The 24,516-nt window shown below is 39.7% G+C and overlaps 1 protein-coding gene across 4 annotated transcripts in view; it reads left to right on the top strand.

Annotated features, from left to right (window-relative positions):
• Positions 1-24,516, top strand: part of plppr2b (phospholipid phosphatase related 2b) — a 58,285-nt gene continuing 33,769 nt past the window's right edge. Inside the window, exons 1-3 of one of the 4 annotated variants that reach the window (XM_017306457.1) lie at positions 1-508; positions 5,569-5,679; positions 19,627-19,815. In XM_017306457.1, coding sequence (XP_017161946.1) covers positions 5,569-5,679; positions 19,627-19,815 — 300 coding nt within the window. In that variant the 5' untranslated portion in view covers positions 1-508. Of the gene's footprint in view, positions 509-582; positions 671-5,568; positions 5,680-19,432; positions 19,816-24,516 lie in introns of those variants that run through there. The other 3 variants (XM_017306459.1, XM_008415665.2, XM_008415679.2) reach the window with 3 other exon arrangements.

Here is a 24,516-nt window from a genome sequence, read left to right on the forward strand (position 1 = left end):
TAAATTCCCTCTTCCCACTGTTTTTTCCCTTCGCTCTTTCTTTCCCACACGCAGATGCAGATGCTCTCACACACACCTTCTCCTCCTCTCCCCGTATCCACCGGCAACTGCACCGAGCAGGCTCCCTCACTGAGCCCGTGGATCTCGTCACTTGACTAATTAGCCTGGAAGTGCTGTTGAAGATCATCATATTTAGCTTGCCGACCCAGCAGCAGAGAGCAGACAGATATAGACCAGTCTGGCTACAGGCTGAGTGCCTGGCAGTGGGCAGGCTCTCTATCTCTCTCTATTCACACTTAGTGCCGAAAGGCTTATAAGTGGCGGAGCAGCGGAAGTGAGGGGCGGCTGTGCTTTGAAGGAGACGAAAAGAGGAGAAAGAGAGAGATCGGAGCTGAGACCACATCCAGACCACACGATGCGACTTCGCTGCAGAAGCAAAATCCCCTTAGACTTCTAGAGGCAGCGGCCACTGTTCAGCAGCACTGCTTCCAACACACAGAGACAGAAGGTGAGACTTTTTCAAACCACTTGCTAAGCCTGGTTTGTTTGGAAAACTGCGTGTGTGTGTGTGTCTGTGTTTAAGCGAGCAGATGAGAAAGGTAAAGAGAGGAGTGGAAGACGTCCTCCTACAGATGGAATTCCTGCTGTGCCGCTCCTGAGGTTCAACAATGTGGGTCACAGGGATGCTCAGCTGCACACACACACACACACACATGCACTCACATACTCTAAAAAAGTACCAACCGTGTGCCTGCTTGCTCTACTAATACCCAAATCGGCATGCAATAAGTCCCTGAATAATAGTCACTTTTTGAGTGTAAGTAGTAGGAGAAAACCTTAGCGTGAGCATGAATGTGTGTGCGTTTGTGAATCAGAGTGTGTGCCAGTGAGGTTTTTAGCCTTTTGTTGCCGTGGTACCAGTAAAGGGCTTAAAGATGCACATAATAGTGAACAGCATGGAGAATCAGTCATGCCAGCCTTTTGCCTTATTGCTTCTCACAGCTTTGGAAAAGCAGTACATAAAAGATCTTCCAAAACACTGTATGTACAGCGCGCTGCCTGTGCGAGCGTGTTTATGTATGGATACGATTCTTTTATCTTCATGACATAAATATTACAATGTGCTCTCTGTGGATTGTGGAGCTTTGAATCCTGTTTCTCTTTGAAAACGGTTCGCACTTTACAACAAGAGCTTATATTTCAACCTACGTAATGTATATGCAGTGATGTTGCTGCAGTGTTCACTGAATATTTTTTGGGTTTGAGCATTTTTAATGGTACAGAAGCACTGATCAGAGTGTTGTGGATGATTTTTGAACCCCAGTTTTTTATTTTAATAACAATTTTAGCCTTTCTGGGGACTACATCCAAGTAAATTGAAAGTCTTTTGTTCTATTAGAAGTTGTATGGTATTAGAAATGTATGCTTTCCTTTAAATTAAAACCTAAATGATTACAGAATTAACATTTTCATCTGCTTTTACCGTTTTCTATTAACGACTAGAACAGTTATACCGACATGAAACAGGGATCTCGATGTGTATTTTGTACAGAAGGCAAAGGCATTTCATGAAGCTGCAAAATGTCCAAATCCAGTCTGTTCCTTAACAATCACATCAAGTTTATTTGTACAGCACATTTCAGCTACAAGGCAGTTCAAAATGCTTTACACCATTAAGCATTCGTAAACAACTACGGATAAACATTACATTTGATCAAATGCCATCATCAAAATCACCAAGCAAATATACATTAAATATACTGATCAATACCCAAGATTTTATGACTCATAGGCACCTCTCAAAGGATGGGTTGTTAGCTTTGATTTAAAGGAACTCAATGTTTCAGCTGTTTTGCAGTTTTCTGATGGTTTGTTCCAGATTAGTAGAGCACAACAACTGAATGTTGCATCTCAATGTTTGGTTCTGGTTTTGGGAATGATGAATGGACTTGAATCAGAAGACGTGGCTGGAAGCTTGATACAACAACAGGTCTTTGACGTATCTTGTTGCTATACCACTGAGTGATTTATAAAACAACAAAATGTATTTGAAAGTCTACACTCTGAGCTACAGAGAGTAAGGGGAATAAGTGTAAGGACTTTAGAGCTGGGATGATGTGCTCTATTTCCTGGTTTCAGATGGTAAGGGCTTCAAACAATGAAACCAAAAAGTTGCTGTACAATGCTTAGCCTTCCTGTTATCTGTTGAAGTTGGCTTTTGGTTGGCTGACCATTTGCCAGTTTAACAAAATATCCCTAATTTGGGTACTACTGGGTATCCTTTGGAAGGTGACTCAATTTGGTATCTGCTACAAAATGACAAAATGGTGGAGGGGTGAAATGACCATTACACATCCAAGTCTCATTCACCCTGAACAAAAAAATTATAATTTTACTAGTAAAAAGCTTCTGATATTTTCTGTACTTTGAGTTATGTACCCTAACAGTTTCCACAACTAAGAGTTCCAGCACTTAGTTCAACTAAGGAAAACATCATTTCCTGATGAGGAAAACATCAGATTTTAATGTTTCTTCGCCCTGTTGGCCATTCCTTCCACCGGCTGATTTCTCTCTGCCTCTCTACTTCAACTACATCTAAGAGACAACGTAACACTATTTCTCAGATGCATGTCTGACTGTCTGCATTCCAAGCTTTGTTAACCCCAAATTACCAAGGAGACTTTACTAACACATTTATTGGCTAATTAATTTAATTAGTCCCAAATTTGTTAATATTTCAAGTTTAGGGACTGTTCAAATATATATGTATGCACAGATAGTGCTGAGCTTGCAAGATCAATGTGATATATATTTTTCAGTGTAAAGTATAAATTAGTAATCTTTTAATCTCATTTTAGTTAAAAAAGCCTGTTGAACTTTGAATAAAAATAAAGCCTTAATTTTTTTGATGGATTAAACGACTTCAGATGTGAGGAGATCTTAATGAAATGTTTTTCTTTTCAGTCTGTTGCATTTTTAATTCTTGCTTTATTAATGCACAGATTATACATTTTATTAATATTTGATCATGTTTTACTGATTTGTGTGCTTTTACATTTATTATCATTTTCATAATGAATTCTCAGGGCCTGTTTGGACAGGACTGAAGGACTCGCCTTTTATCTATTATTCTTCATTACTCATTCAGGGCCAAAATACAAGCATGGATGCCATCCAACCTTGTGAAGTGGAGCACTCTCCACTTCTGCCGTAACAACCGCTGATTGAGGAAAGGGCTGACGAGGCGCTATAAAGTTGGGGAGATAATTGTTGCCAAGGAGATGAGGGAATAAGCGTGATATCTGCAGAGAAAAACCAGCTGGTCCTAAAATGAATAAATTATATACAGAGGATTGGTGTTTTGTGCTTTTTTTTTCTCTTTATGAGCAATAACAGGCAGATTAGAAAGTTCCCAACTCCTAACAAAATGTTTTTGCCGCTTTAATCAAAGACGTATGATCTGAATGCCTTTTGAGATTTTCCGCACATAACGAGGCCGACATTATTGAGCGCGAGCGCGATGATTTGCATGCCAGAAACCCCAAAGCTTCTCATGAGCTCTTACTCTGACGCTCTGCTCCTTCTCCTGTTTTCTCTCTTTTTGTCTTTGTCATCTGAGGCTTTATTCTTTTCTTTCTACCTGTTATCCAACTATCACAATTATTTCCCATTGCTGAATTTGCTTGCTTTTTACCTCACCATCCACACTTCTGTCTCCAAACATCTGCCATGACTTTGTCTCTTTCTTATCTCTTTCTGTCAGGCTTTTGTTTTTGATCATCACTTCTCTGTTTCCATTCTAGTTCTCCTCCTATCAGCCTCATTTCCTCCTCCTCCTCCTCCATTCTCCCATTTCCTGTGTGTTCGGTTTGTGTGTTTGCGCCTGTATACCTGAGTGTGTTTTTTTTTTTTTTTGATGTATCATGCAGGATGTACCACTGTGTGCGTTTTTGCACATCTGCAAATGTGTGTGTAGCAAAAAGCGTAGGTGTGCGTTTGCATAAAAAATTGTTTTTTTCATACCTTTTACTCACGGCGGGTAGAGAAAGGATTCCCCGTTCATACTCAGAAAGGATTATATGCAGAAATGCGGGGCACAAAGGCTATCGGAAATCTAGATTTATGAGTGCATGGTTGCTACATTATTCAACGCTCAAATTGTCCTCAATATGCTAGTTAGATACATCCTGCTTCTTTTGTTCACTGTAAAGGCTTGATCCTCTGTAACTGTTGCCATTTCTGTAAATCCTCAGAAAGGCAACCTTTATCTGGTAAAGTGCCTGCAATCGTAGTATTTTTAAAGAAAAATCATTTTAATTATCCACAGGATTTTACAAATGTTTCAATTATTTAAAGCAGAAAGAAAATTAAAGTATTACAAGAATGCTACAGTCTGAATCTCACACTTCGAAGTTAAAGATGCAGTTTTTGATGAAATAGACACTTGAGAAAAGGCAAAACTGGCTTGAGGGGTGGAGGATTTCACTAAAGCTTCATATATTTTGTTAACACAATATATGACAGCGATCATTCTTTTTCTTTCTATCATGCATGATCAAAAGAACAGGTAAAATATGTTGCAGAAATTTAAAATAAAGCAATTTCACAAAAATACTTAAGAAAATAGACAGAAAAGCATATTAGACTAGACATAAATTGCAGCTATTTCCAGTAAGCTGTAAAAGGCATCAAAATATTTAAGGCTTCAGCAATAGGAATATATTCACTGTGAGTAGAAATATGACGGCTCAAATTAAAATAAATCTAAAGTAATACCTTGCATGTACTTCTTGAGAGCATTTTGTTTATGTCTTACCATCATGTTTAACATTCCTAACTGTGAAACTGAATTTGGTTGACATTATTTTGTTCATAACAATCTGGTAATAAACGAAGGATTTGAGTTCTAGTGGTGGCTGTTTCTCATGTTGAAGTGACAATTTTCATCACTTCTGTATAAAGAGCAATAGATTGATATCCAATGAAAATGAACCCAGTTTCCACAACCTGTGGGTCAGCACAGCAGAGGAAGAGATCCCAGGCTGGTGTGAAGACATCACAGATTAAGGAGACAAACAAATTGCCCAAAGCAACAAATCACCTGCCCTTGTACTTTTGAATTTGTCTCAATATTTGGGAGAATAAATAGCTCTGTTGAGCAGGGGGAAAAACAAGAGGAATGCCACTCTGAGTCAATGTATTCATAAATTCATCCATCTATTGTCAAAAATGGTTTTGTAGAGACATCACTTACCAGAAGAAAACACATTGCTTTTCCCAGTGCCAATATGCAACTGATACTAGGGGAACCCAAGATTTTTCCATGCCAGTGAGGTATTGCTGCAGAGAAGGTACCAATCTACCCATCTGCTCCATCCTGCCGTCACTCATGGAAAAGATACTTGAAACATCTGTATTTAAGGCGACGATTGAACCTTTTCTAACAGAACCATGACTTCAGTTTTAACTATACTTTTATTGCATGGATATGCGTTATATTTTTTATTTTAAACAGAGATGAATACATGTGATAGACAAAAGCGTTACAATGAACTTTATCTCCTACAGATGATTGACGGTCAGCGACCATCGCAGAGGAGGCCCGTGATGAACCTTACTGCAGACAGAGGCCAGTTGAAAACCAGCACCTACATTGTGCCCTGTTTCCTCTTTGTGGAGGTGAGCTTGAAATAATATTTCCCACAGTGATCTGGTTCAACAGACACAACATCCGTTAGGGTTGTGACAGAGAATCAAGTTAAAAGTGCAGAGTTCTTTGGTATAGTTGTGGAAACATCCAGGAGGATGAAATGCCATAAAGAACACTAATGAGCATGAAAAAGAACATTTTCCATCATGTGAATGTTCTCTGCTTGAATCTCTATCTCTCAGCCTTTGATGCTTTTCTCATGGCAGATTAACATGAATGGCTGTCAGCTGCAGAAATCAGATGGCAGGCTCTGTTTTCAGTTCACTGACTCCAAAAAAGAGTGATTGATTTGGATGAATTAACACAAATGGGTAATTATCCTCAGCCCATGAATCATTTAGTGATAACGTTTAAAAGGATGGTGAAGGGATCTATCGTGGAAGTCCTCTCCAAATCTTTCTTCGCTCATCATTTCCTGCTCCTCTCCTTCCCTCCCTCTCTCTCTCCCTCTTCCTACGGCTCTTCATTTCTCTGTGTAATCCCTTAATGACCTGGCGCAGCCCTTGTGGCCTTTGCTAATATTTCCAAATTTATTGCTCTAATTAAGAAGGGAAACCCAATTTGGCCATCCCATGCTGCAAGTTGTGTGAACCGCAGCAACGATAGTAGGTTGCGTTGACTTAGCTTTTTGCTGTTGTTTAAAGTCAACAACAGGCAATGCAATTACAGTGTTGCAGAAAGGTTGATGAGCTTGCAAATGTGCGGAGGTAATGTTATCATCTCCCTTTTGTATTTTTTAACTCTTGTCACGTTACAAAATCAAACTTTATTGAATTTTATTGGGGTATTTTTGTAGAAGATCGAAACAAAATAGTGCATATCTGCAAAGTGGAAGGTGAATTATATCTAGGAAATAAAGCTCTTTATGGATTTGTCTCTTCTGGCTTTGCACTTCTAAAAACTGAATTTTCTTGCCCATTCGTCTTTGTAAAACAGGTCAAACTCAGTTTGTGTGGAGTTTTTTCAAGCTTTTCCACAGATTCTCAATTGCATTTTGATGTCTAGACTTTACACTCTATTTCATTTTACTATTCGCATGGGTATGCTTTGATCTGAACTGCTCTATTCCAGCTATGTATGTTCAGGGTTGTCCTGCTGAAAAGTGAACCTTTGCCCTCCTGCATCTAACTGCTTTTTTTGGTTCTTTATTTAGCTGCATCCATCTTCCCTCTAACTCTAACCAGTTTAACTTTCCCTGCCAAACAAAAGCATTCCCTCTGCATGATGCTGCTACCGCCGTATCTCACATTGAGAATGGCGTGTTTAGGGTGATGTGCAGAGGTTTCTTTGACACACAGTTGCATGCAGGCCGAAAACATTTTGGTTGGCTTATGACTGATAATTTTCCTCAATTATGGCAGCTTGAACATCACAATGTGAGATACTCAAATCTTGGGATGTTGAATTTTAACTTAACTCTTACAAATTTACCACAGCTTTATCTTTGGGCTGGGTGGTGCACCTGAGTCCTTCACAGATATGATGTGGCTTCTGAAGGTTGTTAGCTGCACTGGATTTCATGTTGATTTGTTCGAATAAATGTGACCGAAGCTTACACTGTCTATTTATTTTCCATGGAAATAATTTTTAACAAACATTATGTGTAGTTTCACTCACATTGATTAATTATGCACTACTTAGTTGGTCTATCACGTAAAATCTCCGGAAAATAAATCAAAGTTTGTGGCTGCACAAGGGAAGTATGAATGCTTTCTTAAAGTGCTATAATTGTGAAAAGCTTGGACTTTCATACTGAAGATAAAAAAAAAATCCTGCAGGCTAGGAAAAGCAAAGAATTGGTTGAGAAAACTTTTGAGATAAAAGCCCAAACTTTTGATGTTGTTGAAAATCTTGTCTCATTTCACGTTTGATCTTTTACTGAGTTCAGCTTCAGCTGCAGCTGCAGCTACAGCTGCAGCGACAGCCTCGTCTTGAAAAAGATCTTTAGAAGAACCTCTTTCGACCCTGTTGTTCTTTTGTTTGTTGGAGCTCATTCATAACATCCTCTTGAGGTCCGATTGCTTTTCAACGGTTCAGACAAACCACTACTGTTACACTCTTCCAGCATAAAACCACTCGGCGCAGCGACTCAGGGGTGGGGGGGGCGGATTTTTATTGCACAAATTTACAATTACTCATAGCTTTGCATATATTTACCCCTCCCCTCCTACAGTATTCTCTTTGATGCTCTCCGGAGCCGTTCACAGGCGCTCTCCTCATGCAAGTTCTTGGCATCACTTTTCTTCAACACTCATTCACTTGAGTAATTACATCATTTGCACCAGATCTCTCCATTTTATCCCCCTTTTACATAAAATCTCATCACTTCTTCCGCCCACTCAAGCCCGTCTTTCCATCATAACCTCTCCCTGCTCCTCAGCGCTTCTGTCCAGCTTCATGTTTTCTCTCGAGTCTCCTGAAAAAAAGGGGGGGAAGATGTTTCTTTTTAGCTCTGTCTTTGGATTTGTGTCTCATTAACGTAGATTTTGTCCTCAGCGGACCCCCATTCGTGTGCTCACCTCACTCCACAGACCGGAGGTAGAAATTCATACCCAGGGTGGGAATTTCTTCCCATTTTCTCATCCTCCTTGGAGGCTTCTGCCTCTGTTTGCGTTAGCTCAGATGCAGCCAGAGGTGGGATGATGTGAATCTGGCTTGACTTTAATCACCTCGAATGAACTAGACCGAAGTCGCACGCATTGTGGTGGTTTAATAAAGGGCATTTTTGAAATTAAATTCTCCCCTCTTCATCTGTTTTCATACAGAAGCTGCCTGCTGTTGCACAGCTCCCCCCGGAGGGCACTCTGTCCTTTGTTGCTACATTAGCATCTCATTATCTATTTCTTTTCTATTCAAATGCCTCGTGTGATTCCTGCTCCTCTCTTGCCATCTTGATGATGATTCCTTTTCTCGTTCCGTCTTTATCAATACAATCTGGTTCTCTGCTGCTCACAATGTATCCCTCGCCCTTTATCTTTGTATCTGCTTGATGATCATTTTCCTGTCCCTCAGTCTGTCCTGAAGACATTTCATCACTCCTGTTATCTGAGCTCTTGTCTGCAGTATCTGACTCTGATCAGCTCTGTTTCATGTCTTTATCTTCTGTCCCTGAGTGAACGCTTTATTTTTCTGATGAAAAATTTGATTATTTCTCATTTGTGCGCTTTTTGTATAACATATAGAACAACAGTAAAAAGAAAACAATATGGAAAGATGATGAATCCTCATCTCACCTCCCCTCTTGGTGTGGCCTCATGCGGGCACTGCTTCCGACATTCCTCTTTGGAGATTCATTTTGATACGACTGGCTCCTGACCAAGCCGGGTGGGAAGACGTTTGCTCAGTAGTTGATGTCGTCAGGGTCAGACGGACTGACTGTGAAAATCTGCTCTAAAAGCTCACTCATAAATACCCTGCAAAAGTATTCAGACCCTGGGAGTTTTTTCATATGATGTCACACGACAACCACAAAACCTCAGCATATTTTACCTTTACTTCATATCATACAATAAAACACGGAAAAGGGGGGGGGGGGGAATTGTTTCATGAAATGAAAATCTAGAGCATATTTATAATATTTTAGGTTGTTAACCTGTTGGAAAGTGAAGCTCCACCTCAGCCTCAACTCTATACAGATGCATTCTACACTTTGTACATTTCTTTCCATTTCAAAATTACTAGCTACTTTGTGTTGGTTCTACGTTTGTGGTTTTAATGTGAAAACAGTCAACAGGTATGGGTATTTTTGCAAGAGATTGTCAGCTTTAAGACAAATTTGGTGTGAGAGGAGAGATTTTCATTCTGCCGTTTTGACTCAACGTTTCCAGGGAGATATCTGCTGTTTCAGTTGTAAGATACCGTATTAATCGCTCATTGATTGCATCATTTCCCGCTCCCCCCCCAGATCACAGCATGCAGTTCTTCCCAGCTTCACTCCTGTCTGAACTGCTGGCTCAGACAAGTCGACTTTCCTCGCCGTCAATCCTTTCTCATGCCTCATTGGCTGCTTCCTCCCATGGCTTTGTGAGTTCTGTAAAATAAACAGACTGCTGCGCATCAGACCAAATCATATTTCAGCTTTACAGCCTATGCCGTCTCTGTTGATTCTCAGCACATCTGTTATCCCTCAGCTCTTTTATAGTCAATTATAATCTCTCTCTACTTTGTAATTTTACAGTTTTAAGCACACATTTGATTTCCAACTCTTTTCACGCACAACATATTTGCATATTATATGCACATTAGTTCTAAAAGAGAAACACATTCCTTGAATTTTCACCACATAATATGATTTATTGAGTTTTGCATTATGCCATTCTTAATGATTCACTATTTAGTATTTATTTATGTTTAGGTGAGATGGATGATAACGCACAACAATGAGCTCAATGCGTTCATAAACAGGGGATGGATTTGATCCTTCAAGTATTACACTTTGTCTGCAACCATCTTCAATCATCAAATCTGACCGGCTTCCTGGTCACTTCTAAAAAAAATAAAAGCATCACCACAGCACATATCTCAAGAGATGGCTTGAAGTGGATTCAAAGATCAGGACTTCAACCTCAGCAATATGAGAGTTACTGTGGTATGTTGTGGTGAAGAAGGAGCTGAGCCAAAGGACGAAGCGTTTGATTCTCTCACCCATTGATATTCCATCCTTCAGCTGTGATCGAGAGTACATTTTGGCAGCAAAAAGAAAGTCCCACATACAATCTGTTTTGGAGTTTTCCTGGGCTCAGGAAAGCAGGACATGCAGGAGGGTTTATGGTAACTTTCAGGTCATTGTTCCCTGATAAACACGACAGTAAGGGTGAGCAATCCTTCCTCCCCCCCAAACCCCGTTTGTCATTCACATCTTTCACATTGATCTGAAGTATAACGAGACTTTGTGATTTCAGAAGATGTTGCACCATCACATCATATTTCTGTGTTTTCTTCCATTTCTTCTTCATCTGGCTGTGATCCTCATACAGGATGTCCAGATGCATTAAGTGCTTCAAAACAAAGTTATTCTGTTGCAACCTCGAAATATATGACTCCTGAGGATAGTGAGGCTGCTTGGCATGAGCACCAGCATCCTCACCAACTTCTACAGGTGTAGCACAGAGAGACTGCTGGAAAGCTGGACGACAGAGCGGTGTGGGAAAAGCTCCTGACAGCTGGAAGAGTGAAGCAGGAGGCACATCGCAGTCTGTCTCCCATCCAGGACGTTTATTGCAGCCAGTGTCTGTGAAAGGCACACAGCGTCATTTAGGACCACAGTCATCCAGCACACAGACTTCTATTGCCATCTGGCAGACAGCACAAGAGTCTGACTGCTAGCACCAAAGGACTAAAAGACAGCTTTTACTGCCACGCTGTCAGGCTCCTTAAGTCAAAAGAAACTGTTTTAGAGCATTGCACAAAAATTCATACATTTTGCCCTGTAAATGTTTATATTTTTATTTTTGACATATATATGGATGTGCATGGATTACATTGTCATGGTTACCATCTGAGATAGTATGACACTGCTGTGTGTTTGGGTGTCCGCGTGTGTGTGTGTGGTGAATTGATTGGTTCCTCTTGTCGGCAGCATTTCCTTGCACGGTTGACTGTCTGTTAAACTGCATATGACAAATTGTAGTAATATATTATGATATATTACAACAATATATTTATTAGTATCTCAATCAGATTGTGTGGATCAGCATCTTTCTCATATAAGCTGGACACTGAAGGATCTTCTTCTGTCTCAGCTCTGCTTGCTCCAGCAGGCTTTGTTATATCTCTGTCTCACTCCTTCAGTCCTGGCAGGACAGTTTGCAGAGCTTACAAGTTTGTTTCTACCTATAGCTATGGATCTGAGACCTAATATTGGCAGGTCGACTTCAACCTTGTTGGATTGGTGCTATTTTTGATGTAAGAATTGCTTTCATTACTCCACAGTTGCCAACAATAAAGTGGGATTTCGCGCCATTTATCCATTTTCCCTTGGTTCAACACCTCCTCAGTACATCTATTACCTTCAGGCGATTTATTTCTTGTCTGTTTACAGTCTTAGATCTTTGATCTGAACCACATTGTTTGTGCCAAACCCACAAAACTTGAGAATGTAAGTCATTTTTAGTCATCAAGTGATCTGTGAATCATGACCCGGTAAGTCATTTGAAAATGCACCTTCAGATTTACGTGTGTCTTTTAAACCTCGCTGTGATCAATTTGTGCACTATTAAAAGCCACTCACTGCACACAGGGAAGGTGACAAATCTTGTCAGGACGGTAATTCAGCTGTTTGGGATAATCCTAAATGTAGTTATTACACCGATACATTTCTCGGTGTAATAACTATCCTCATTTTCTTAACTAGAATTTCTTACATTGATCATTTTAAAATATCTCTTCCTCTTTAGCACTCGTACCGTCACAAAGCTTTACCAGTTCATTCTTACATTATTTCCTACTTTCAGCTCAGACTCCATGAATAGCACCTGCCCGTTTCTCTGCCGCACTGGGATCTCTCGATGCTCTGGGAACACTTGTTAGTCGGTGCAGCTTCCAACCTGTTATCTTGTTATAGAAAGAGAGACATAGGCATGAGAAACCCATATATATCACAATATTCTACAATCTCCTTTTATGCGCAGGCATTAAAAGAGCTTGCTGAGGTGTAGTCGAAGTCAAATGATCTCTGCTGAAATAAAAAGATAGGATCGTCTCTGCAGCAAGTCTGTAAGATAAAATTGACTTGATGGTATGTAATCATCCCTCAGTGTTGCTGCTTCTTTCTAAGATTCATGCTAATACACGATTCAGAACTACACATTGATTCTTTCTGCTGCCTGTGCTGCTTGTTACACAGAATATTGTGAACTTGCTAATGGAAAAAGATTATATCTCTGCCGCTGAAAGGTTTTCTTTGATAAACTAAAATTCTTTAGAAATGTGTGGTGTGTCAAGTAATTGTTTTTTTCCTACATGAAATGTTTCAAAACCCTGATCCCTGTTTTGAAGGTGCTAATTTTCCATGTAAAGTGTTCTGTAAAACACCAGCATACACAGCATGATGGGAAACAGCATTACAGCGGCTTAACATAAATAGCTTTTCACTGCTAAAACAATAAAGGCCAGTAAAAAACAAGAAATCAGAACTCTGTTTAACGCTTATGTTACGGTTCTTACGGAGAAATCTGTATCCAGAGATTAAAGCTTTACCAAAAAGAAAGATTGGACATTTGCCACAGAATTCAAATGGGTGCATTTCTAGTGGAGAACAAACTCTTCTGATACAAAATAAAAAATGAGTGAATGAGTTAAGGTAGTAAAGCAGATTCAGTAAACAGGGAGAAGAAGCTGGCAGAGGCATGAAGGAGGAAGAGAGTTTGTGTTTGTACCCATAAGACAGGTGACTCTTTGCTCATCCCCATTGCCATCGTCCCCTGCATTGCGTTGCTTGGTATATTGCTTTTCTCACCCTCTTTCTGTCTCCCATGTGCCCTTATTTGCTTCTTCTGGAGCCACTCTTGATGTTTTTCTGCACCCTCAGATTTATTTCCCAGTGGCATACTCAGCTTTGCTCTGCTGCTTATTGTGATCAGTTAATGTCTCTTTAACAGTTTTACCCATCTTTTATCTTCCTCCAGTTCCCCTTTATTGCCTCCCAGTCACATATTTTGCACGCTACCTCTCCCTTTAGTTCACTTCTTTCAGTCTTCTCTGCTTTTCTTTCTCAGCTTGCTATGAATGCAATCCACTGCCACTAGGGGGCAGTAAAGCCTATGTATTGTAATCACCAGTGTTGATTTGATGAAGCTCAGTTTGCGTGTTGCCCTTGTTTTTCTCAGCAGTCTCATGTGGCTTTTTCTATTGAATATGGGGCAAATGTAATGACTTTGATGCTCAGCATTAGGCAGCTTTTCACTCCCGTATGACAGCATGCAATTTAAAAAAACAACAACAACAACAACAACAAAAAAACAACCATCACTGTCTAAGCCTGTTTGCTAAAAAATGTAGAATTAAGACCATAGCTGCTGTCAAATACTCACATGCTCTGTTCACACCAGCTAGTAATTATGTGAGCTCATCTGGAAACCAGATTTGAAAACTAGGGGGAGAGGTGCCGCCTCATCTCAGGCTAATTTTGGGAAGATTTTTGTGACAAAGACAAGAGGGGAAGTAACGATAAAAACTTGTAAAACCAGCCTGACACTAGAAATAACACTTGATGCCAGCTTTCAGAAAGATTTGAGAAGACATTTAAACTTGCATTAAATTTTAGGCTCATTGTTATTGATCCCTACAAAGCCAGTCCCAGTAATTAATATTTAAGCATCATCTTAATGTTTATTTGGTCGGTCGCTATAAAAAGTTCAATCCGTGTTCATGCTTTAAGCATTAGATTGACATACCATTTTATTTTAAGTAAATAAACACGCCGGTTATGTTGGCAGGAAAACAGAGCGACCCGAGTCTGGCTCATCCTGACGTTCGTAGTGCGCCAGCGGGGCACTGTCAACTCAACACCAGCCACTGTCCGCAAATTTCTCACCCTCCTTAAACATGTTTGACTTTATCAGTTGACTTCTCTGCCATCTGGCTGCTCCCCACAGCCCAAAGGTGGACATGCACCGTTTACTGCATGTGCAAACTCAGTTTGGCCCCAGGAGACATTAGTGATGCCCAGTCTATTTTCGCCTTGCTTTTTTTTTTTTCCTACCCATAATGCTCTATTATTGTCACATTTTATTTTCCGCGTCTTCAGTCCAAGGGCTTTCTGGGGATTTTCTCCACTTTCTGTGACATGATTTCTTCCTTTTGCCGCTTTTCGACTTCAGAGGTTTTAGCTTCAAGCTTTTATTAGGCTGCCTGATCAGCTGAAATGGAAGACTTTTTATTAATCTTTCTCATTCTATATACTTATGTTCATTCCTATGGCTGAATCTGTGCTGACTGTATAACACAACCTTAAATTTAATTTCATCCATTTTCAACCAAACACCCGAGAACCTCAAGCAGGGAGAAGATGAAAAGAAATGTGTGCAACAGCTGAGCTGCAACATTTATGATTATCTGCATGTTTCTCAAAGCTTACATTGCTGAAAGGATTTAGGAAATTTGAAAGTCAGGTTTAACATAATTCTGCAAAGAAGAGAATTGACTCGGCCCCTGATCTGTTATTTCATTACACATTTACAACAATCACAGGCATTTATTTATTCCCCCCAACAGTTCAGCAGAATTTATTAAACTGGTAATTACCAACTCGCAGGATAATAAATCCAATCAAGCAGCATGAGGCATGTGTAAATGTCTGCCAGAGTTAATTAATATGTGTATAAACTGCTGGTAGGAGAAGAAATCAAAATGGCAGCCTTTATTAAATGTGGGTTGAGTTGTCGTGAGAACAATATGGCAGACAAAGTGGTGAGCTTATAGTTAAAATGGTGCCTGTAATTTCAAATTGGCGATGGTTAAAAAAGAGAGGTAAACCCGGACATGTATTAGTGTGTTTGGTTTCATTCTGAGTATAAAAGATGTCCTTTTAAATGAAAACTTTTAGAACGTGGACAAAGTGAAAACAACAGATAAGATCTTCACACCAGGAATTGTGATTAAGGCAATAAAAAGAAAGTTGGCATTGCTAAATACTTCTTTTCTGGTCTGACTATGTGCCCACCTGGATAAATACGGGGTTTGGAATTAATCAGATTAATTATCTGCTGTCATTTCACAACATTTTAATTAGTCGTTAGGTTTTAGCCTCTGACCAAAGTGCTGCTTTTGTCAGATCCAAAAACATAGCAAGCAACTTGGTCCAACTTGGACTACACTTGGAATTTTTGTCATACTGACAAGACGTTTAGTTGGAAATTCAAGGAAGTACTCGCAAACAATGAACAAACACATAATGGTGTTGATCCCCTTACCTTCTGTTTGCAGAAGGCCTCCATTTATGCAAATTCATATTCCAAGGAGACTGCAGCGTCGCCTTGATGCTAATTAGAAACCATCAACTTGAAGTTGCTTTGACCTTCAGGAGTATTTAGTAAAACCTTCAGTGTCTGCAGAGTGAGCTGCACAAAAAGCTCAAATGACATTCAGCTCAACACCATATTTAATAAGGAAGCTTTGGAAAAAAATTTGTGCTAAATAGTGAGTACTTAAAGCTAACAATAACATGGTCATTATAATCAAAAGGTTGTTCTGATTTTATTTCTGTTATTCACACCACATCTGTGACCAAAGACAAGTTGGTGTTACAGAACTCTGCAGTCAAATGGGATTCTAGAGTTATTTTAAAAGTATTACATCAGAGTTGGCATTGTCAACTGTTTTCAGCATCTTTTATATAAGTGATTAGCACAATTGGAGCACCTAGCATTACTAAGAATATCACTGAATGTGTGCATTCATCGTCAATTTAGAAGATCCTTTTGTTAGTTGTGAGATTTTTTAAAAGGTTACTAACATTTCCTTTCCCAGCATGTGAAAAGGATAAAGCAGAGCAGCTATGGTGCTTCCTGTGATATGCTCAACTACCACTTCGGCTGTTTGAGACTTACTAGACAGCCGTCATATCCGTAGAAAATCCGGTTTTCTTGGAGCTCTCAGACCTTTTGTGCTTCCTCTAACTCCATTTATAAACACCTCACTGGCAGTAAAAATAGCTAATTTTGAGTTTTCTTCCTCTCAACACCTTCCACGCTGAGACGTGTTTTTGCATTAAGAGGCAACACTCCGGTCTGTCTGTCTGTCTCCAGTCATGCGTTGTGCTGCACGTTCAGCTGATTGAGACGTTTTAACACCGACGTATGGCAAGAACTTTACATAAAAATGTAAAACAATAAATCTCTCAGGAGCGTTTCAGCAGTTGCCTTCAAATATTTAACTTCAATGGGTGTTTGTAGATGTTCTATCTTTCTCGTCCTCCCACCTCTCCTCACTTCCCTCCCTCAAGCCTTCTGTAGCCTGGGCAGAACAGAGGACCGGATGATGGAGAGAAACATTCACCGTAGCTCGCCTGTGCCTGAGTTCCTCATGAGACATGGGAATGCACCCACATACCAACAGATATCCTCAAATTCAGTGCACATGGAAACACGCCCACACAATCAAATGCAAAACCACAAACAAAACGCTATGAGATTAAAGAAAAAGGAGACAAACAAAGCAATTTTGCTGCACGGAGGGTTGCGACTGGCCGTGCTGTGCTTGGAGCGTGAAGCTAACTGTACTGTGGACCCCAGGTAAAAGATAACTTGAATCCCAATTAGTTGCATTTGTCAGGTCGTTGCTTTAGTTTACAGTTCATTTGGAGTCGCTCACTACATTTCAGCATCTCTAAAGAAAGCACACAGATAAGCGGTGAGACTGAGGTCATCTTATCCTTCCTTAACAAAGACAGTTAAAACAAAACTTGCTTCACATCACAGCTGCTCGAACCCTCTGAGGAGCCCTGAAGAGCGGCGCTAGCTGTAGTCCTGGACAGACATCGAGAGAGCAACATGACTGCTTGAAGGGCCTCTTGATCGAGTTTGGAGACAGGAAGGACAGCCATGAAGGACAGCCATTTTCTCCTTCGTTTTTGGTTGTGTCCACTTGGACATGAGTTTAGGAAAAGCTCAAATTTTAGTTCAAAATTTACATAATTTGCATACTGCGAATTATATCTCAGTGATTTTTCTCCAACAGTTTACTTTGGAGATAATGAAGGCTGATTGCAGTCGCATTCCATAGTCTGCATGCTGCTACATCAATGCAGTATTCCAAATTTTGAGAACTTTAGCTGGAAACATGAAAACTGTGTGCTTTCCTATTTAATATGTGGAGGACACATGAAAAAAAAAGTTTCTGAAATAGAAAACATTTTAGATTCCGGAGTGAGCAGAGGATTTTTCAGAATGATGACTGTTCCAGTGGTGCTACTGCATGAATCTGGACTATATGTGTGATTAAAATTACATCCCATTAACAGATTTAAAAGAAATATCAGTGTTTAGTGATGTCTCGTACATAAAATTATGTCGACTTTGTCCTTCACCATGCCAAAATGTAAGAGGGCATTTAAGTGGTAAACCACTAAAGCCATATCGGTACACGTGTTCTCCATGCAGAGGTTAAAAGAGGCGAGGGCGGCAGTGTCTCCTTGACGAGGAGACGGTTGAGTCGTGGATCGGCTGGAGGAGCTCTGCTGAACATGTCCCAGGCAGTGTGTGGCATCCGTTTGTCCTGTCCAGTTCTGCACTATACTGTGGTTTAATATGAGGCTCTGTGACGTTATGAACTAATTCAGATCTGAGAACTGTCAGGTCAACTTCTGACCCGGCAGTCCGACTGTCAACATATTAATGTTTGAGCAGTAAGATAGTAAAAAAAGAGATTGACGTCCATGTCTCCAATTCTGTGGATTGTGGCTTATAAATTCCAACTGTTTTCAGCCACCAGATATATCAACACCTGCCTATTTGTACCCCAGGCTTCACAGCTTGCTCATGATTTCAAGAATCATATGTGAAACTTGTTCTCTGATTACTACTGCACCCAGATCTACGTCAGGTTTTGATAAATAAAGCCTATTGTGTATTTGCCAATTCCAATTTCTAGAAAAAGTCAAATTCTACTTTCTTTCTCTTTAACTTCTTTTACAACCATGTAGTTTTATATCTATTTACATTATTCATGGCAGTACCTTTCATTTTATCCTAACTCTCGGATATAGAGACACAGTATTTACTCGGTCGCAGCAGAGATTATCCTCTCTTTTCAATTAGAAAGTACTCTTTACAGTTTTTAGTATTAGTTATTTTCTATGTCATGTTTTTATGGCCACAGTGCATGCATGTCAGCTCTTTTGGAGAAGGAATGGCTATACGAACAGCCATCAAACAGCTGAAACAGCAAAGAGTTGTGTCCCTGCAGCTTTAATCCAGCTCAGCCTGCCCTCAGAAGCCCCCTCACGCTTTTCTCTCAACAAAATTGTCCTTCAAATACGCAGCAAGCTCATCACGTAAATATCCAGGCTGCAGATGGAAGTCAAACTGATCAACAGCTGGCTTTGCTGTGCTTGTTTCCTTAATATATTTTGGTTTTAGGTTACTGTCAGGATGTTCCACAAACCACAGGTCTTCAGTCATAGAATGACAGAGGCTTGGATTCTGATTGGATGTTCTTTTCTTTTTTTAACAGTAGCATGAGTACGCTGTTTAATTAGTACCAACGTATCTGTCTCATCTGTGCCGAAATGCGTGCGTGCATTTTTTATTTTTTTTGTGGTTTCTATATTTACCATTCCTCTTCCTCTCTCATTTCACCCATGCACTCTGTTATGAATTGCTAATGAATGATTGTGATTGAATTTTTAGCAGTTATGGAAGTCGTGTCGCATATGTTTTTCATGCAGCTGAAATTTAAGAAATGTCAGAAGAGCCATAAATTCAGTTATGCAGAGATCCACACATGCATATGTTGCTTTTCTTGTGTTATTCCCTCTGTTCATTGCCCCTCTTTTCTGTCGCTCACCCATCTGTTTCTCCCCCCTCATCCTTTTCTCATTCCCTTTTCTTGCTTCTGCATGAAGCTTTATTTCCTCTTTTCCCAAGCGAGCTCAGTTTGTTTCTCTCCCCTCCTACTCTGAACACTGACACTGCTGAAGGGATCTCTCACTCTCCCACTCTGCTTTCTTTTCTCCTCTCCTGCTTCCTCCTTATCCATCTTCCTCCGTCTCTATCTACTTCCCTCCCTCTCAACCTCTTTCCTCACTCTCTCTCTCTCTCCTCGCACAAATGGCTTACTTTACACATTAAGGAAGCATCCGTCATTTTGCTCTGTGAAGGAAAAAAAATATTCCTACTTTTCTTTTTTTTTCTTTTTTTTTCTGGCTGCCCTCTCTTTTCCCCAGTCCTGACGCTGCTACCAATATGTTTTATTTCCAGCTGGTGATCATGGCAGGGACCGTTCTGTTGGCGTATTACTTTGAGTACACGGACACGTTCCCCGTGCACATCCAGGGCTTCTTCTGTTTCGACAAAGCCTACTCAAAGCCATATCCAGGACCAGAGGACTACAGCAAGGCGCCGCCGGTCCTGGTCTACTCCCTCGTCACCGCCATCCCCACTGTGACGGTGAGTTGGTCGGCAACTTATTTAAGGGAAAAAAAAAAAAAAAGGAAGGCAGCAGTTTCTCCAAAAGCGCTTATCGCTCACCTTCACGAAATGTTCACATCTAATGCAAATAGATGAAATGATTACCTGCTTCAGTGCAATTAGTCATAAACAGGTTTCTGCTTATCTGCACGTGGTGAAAAGAGTGTCGTGGGGGGGGGTGTGTAGGTGTGCGTCCTCGTGGTGCTCAAAGCTGTTTGTGGCAATGTGTTCTCTGGCATAACCATGGCAACGGGTACTATATTTGTCCTCCGTAGAGCAACCAGAGACAGCTACATTGTGCATAGACTCTGTTCCTGTTTCAAATAGTGTCCTAAAGGAACCAAACTAGTCTTTAGTTTTAAAGGATTCCTGTGTTTGTTCACAAAATGCTCACTTGCACCATTTTTGCCGTCTTCACGTGCGACATATGCACAGGAAGTGTGTTTAATAATTAAACACTGATGCAGAATTTTAAAAAGTAGGTCATGGTGAACGTTTCATTCATTGGATTTTACCTGATTTAATTCTCCTTTTTTACCATCACCAAGCATTTACCAACCACGGTAATTGGTGTTTCAAGCTAATAAGTGGAATTTCATCTCTTTCTCTCCTCTAACAGGAAATAATAAGTAATGAAACATAACTCTGCATCACGTTCAGAGCGCCGCCCACATGAGTTAATTTGACCCCCAGGCCTCGGCTGTCTAGATGTCTTGCTTTTAGGCGGCATTACGACATGACTATCACCGAGCCTCACATTAAAGCAAATAATCTAAAGTGTATTTGCTTTTCAACAATTTTATAAGCATAATAAGTGAAGTACAAGGGGATTATCAAAAAATAAATAAATTTACAGTACAGGATTTTGTAAAAATTCAAAGATTTCTTGTGAAAATAAAATCTTTGCATCGTAAATATCTAGGGCAGTGACATCACAGAGGGGTCATAAGGACTCATGGTGGGTCATGAGAGTATACGAGGCTATTGATTGACTTTAGTAAACACTATGTCTGAAGTGGATTTCAAAATGTTCATCCTGTCTGACAGTTTGTTTCCTGAGGATTATAAAATATGGCGTTTGAGCTGTAAGAGGTATGAGTCAGAATATGACTGTCGATCCACAAGCTATGATTGGATGCCAAGTCTGAAGCAAACATTGACAAGGATACTCCTAATATTCAGAGCTTAAACTATATAAATCTATGTATTCATCCATCAATTGCCTATTCACTCTTGGCCTTGCAGGGTCACAGGGAGGGCTAGTGTCTATCTCCCACAGTCATTGGGCGAGAGGCACAGGTAGCCAGTCTATCCCAAAGCAACATAAAGATACACAGGACAAACATGCATGCACGCATTTGTGTTTAAAGGCAATTTAGATAAACCAGTCAACCTGAGAGTCATGTTTTTGGACTGTGGGAGGAAGCTGGAGTATCTGAAGAGAACCCACACATGCACAGGGAGAACATGCAAACTCCATGCAGAAAAACCCCAGGCTGGGATTTACCGATTTTACTGCTGTAACTTTTTCTGACCTCTTCCCTCCAGTTGTAACTCGAATTATAGCTGTGAAGCAGCTGCAGTCATGATGGGGTTAACTAGTTGGTCTGTACCCACCTTAAGTCTATCTGCTTGGTAATCAGTCATTGTAGTGTTGGTGGATGATGCACTGGGTTTGCAATTCCCTCTCAGATAGATAGTTGGTACCTAAAGATTAGGTCTGGTCATTTCCATCCTCCCACATTCATTTCATGAGTCTCTTTCATCCAATGCAGATGGAAAGGAAATGCATGTTAAGAACATTTGTCAACGAAAACACTTTGACCCGTTTTGTCTTACTTACCAATGCTCTAGAACCTAATGCCTTGCTCTCTGTCTCAGAGGGACGTAAAAGGGATGCAAAAGTTGGTTTGCTGCAAAAGTTAATGTTAACTAGTCAAATAATGATTTACAAAGAAACAGCAAAACAAATAAATAAATGCTGGTTTAATTTAGTCATTGGCCCATAAAGCAAATTCCATTAAGTTAAATCTACACATAAATGACATGCACAAACATTGCATAACTCCACTTCTGGTCATTTGCCTGTGCGGCTGCTCCAAAGTGATGCCAAAGGTCTATTGATCATGCCAAGAGTCATGATCACTGTCCAGGGTGGTGGATTGCTCAACCGAATAGCATAATGACAGAGGGACAACCTGCAGAGTTTTCAGCTTCACTTCAAATCAACAGCTTTAGTTAAGTCTTAGACTTGACCGGATGTTCCAACAGAACACCCGGTCCAAAATCTCTTGAATGCAGCAGGCTAATATTAAACTTCTGTAAAGATCAGACCTCAACTGTTCTGAAAATGCATGGACTACATCTACAAACCTGGCTCCAATTTAGACTCAAAATTGCACATCCAGTTATTGTTTTTAAAATATACCCTGTCCTTGATGTGTGAATGTAAACTGACAGGGACTTTAGATGATATCTTTCACAATTCAAACTATGTGAGGTGTGTATGAGCCTATAATACAGGCTCATGTTTGAAACCAAGTGAATCAGTATAAGGGTGAGGTTTCCAGGAGTCATGCTTCCCTTGAATTTATTTCATATAATTAAGTGTTGTAATAGTCTTTCATAAAAAAAAAAAAAAAAGTTTTATTTTAAAAGTAAGCCATTAAATAATAAAACACAGGCGTTGTATACAAATATAAAAAGTTTCAGGACCTGATCTCACATACAGCTGGGAAGGCCTGGTTTATGACCTAATTAGAAATCATTAAATAGCTCACATCTGTGACTTTGCCCTTATTATCATAAGTTACAGCTTCACAGCTTATCATCTCCATAACTGATGAATAAACAGTGTCACACTGGTCAAAGTTCGTAAAAGTTGCAAAGAGATATTTGATATTTGTTAAGAGACGAGCTAATAAAACAGGCATACAGAAAACCATTTGTAAAATATTTGCACATTCAGAAGTTTAGAAGAGTTTATTCAGTGAGCAAATTAGATTATTTTACACCAGGCAATAACATCAATAACATCCAGTTACCAATATGTCATCCTACCAAGGTTTTAAAAGGGCGCACTAAAACTTAACGACAGGATGTGCTAACGATACCGAAGTGTGCCAAGCTTTATGCAGTTCATACCAGAGCCGGGCCTTCTCTTTTCCTTCAACTAACTGGAGGAAAAGGAAAAAAATAACTACATTCTCTCCTTAACGACACAAAAGACAAATTTGGCTGTTTGTAAATTTTCCTGGTTGTAAAAACACAGCCACACAGTCATGGTGTGAGAATTTAAGTTCCACCCATCACTGTTTTGAAGATAATGTTGTTTTAAAACTTCCGTTTGTAAGATCCTTGCAACATATCTGAAAAGTTGACTGCAGGCTGGCTACCATGATTGATAACCTAGTGATTTAACTGCTGTTATCTAATGAGCTTGTTATCCTCCCAGTGTGCCAAAAGGTATTTTTATATGTGCAATAAACATATTGTCTTTAAAATGACAAATTTATAGTGTTTATTCTATTTGCTTCCTTAATTCTTAGTATCAAATTGATAATAATAATAATAAGCAAATGTTATGGAAACTTTTTAACACTAAACATTGGTATGTTATAACGCTTGTTTTTTTTTTTTTGGTTCAAATAAAAATACATTAAATTATACATCTTTGTCTTCAAATTTTAAGGGGAACATACAGCAATTCCCTGAAACCATGGTAATTTTTGATGTGTAATAATATTTTTAAAAAATTGGTTAAATGTTCATGTTTGAAATGAAAGTTTCATTTTATGGCATCTTTAAGTAAGATATTTCCCCATATTATTAGTATCTAGGGCTGTAGTGTCATTGAAAATGTCAGCTTTTCCATCGTCTACCACTCTTCTTGAGCATTGTCATCTTGGTGACTATGATCAATATCAAGTTTTAAAATAAAAGTGACACTCAAGTTTTCAAAAAAAAGAGCAATTTAAGACATGACACCTGAGATAATCACAAAGGATGCATTGAAGCCATCCTTTGTGATTGCAATATTGTGATATGTTAGACTGTGAAGCTCCATCACTGTCTCATTCTTTCTCTTCTCTTCGCCAAGTTTGATCCTTGTCTTGTTTAATTCTAAACCTGGATCTTGTTGTCTGCCAGGCACATGTACTAATGTCACATGATTGAGTTTGATTCGTGTTAAGTGAAACTATATGCCAGAACTCAAACTTGAAATTATGTCGCTTTTGTGTCAGAGCAGAATTAGATCAGAGTTTATCCAATTAAGTGTGCATATGTTCACCTTGAGTTAAATATGTAATTAGGTAAAAGAAAAAAAAAGTGGCTGCAGGCACATAAGGAGAAGCTTTTAATCCGGTGGAGTCAGAGATGTAAGTGATATCAGTGTGCTTTTTAAAACAGAGCAGAAAAACAAATCAGAAGGTTAAAACTTTAACGTGTTGTTAGGCCAGACTTGCTGAAATTAGTTTTTCCTATCCGTTATGGGGTTTTGGTGGAAAATAGAGCTGGAATCTAGTTAGTATAACACAGAAAGTTATACATGACATTCATCCATCCATTTTCTTGCACCCTTGTCCCTCAGTGGGGTCGGGAGGGTTGCTGGTGCCTATCTCCAGCTAACGTTCCGGGCGAGAGGCGGGGTCACCCTGGACAGGTCGCCAGTCTGTCGCA

This window comes from Poecilia reticulata, linkage group LG1 (assembly GCF_000633615.1).
Source record: "Poecilia reticulata strain Guanapo linkage group LG1, Guppy_female_1.0+MT, whole genome shotgun sequence".
NCBI lineage: Eukaryota > Metazoa > Chordata > Actinopteri > Cyprinodontiformes > Poeciliidae > Poecilia > Poecilia reticulata.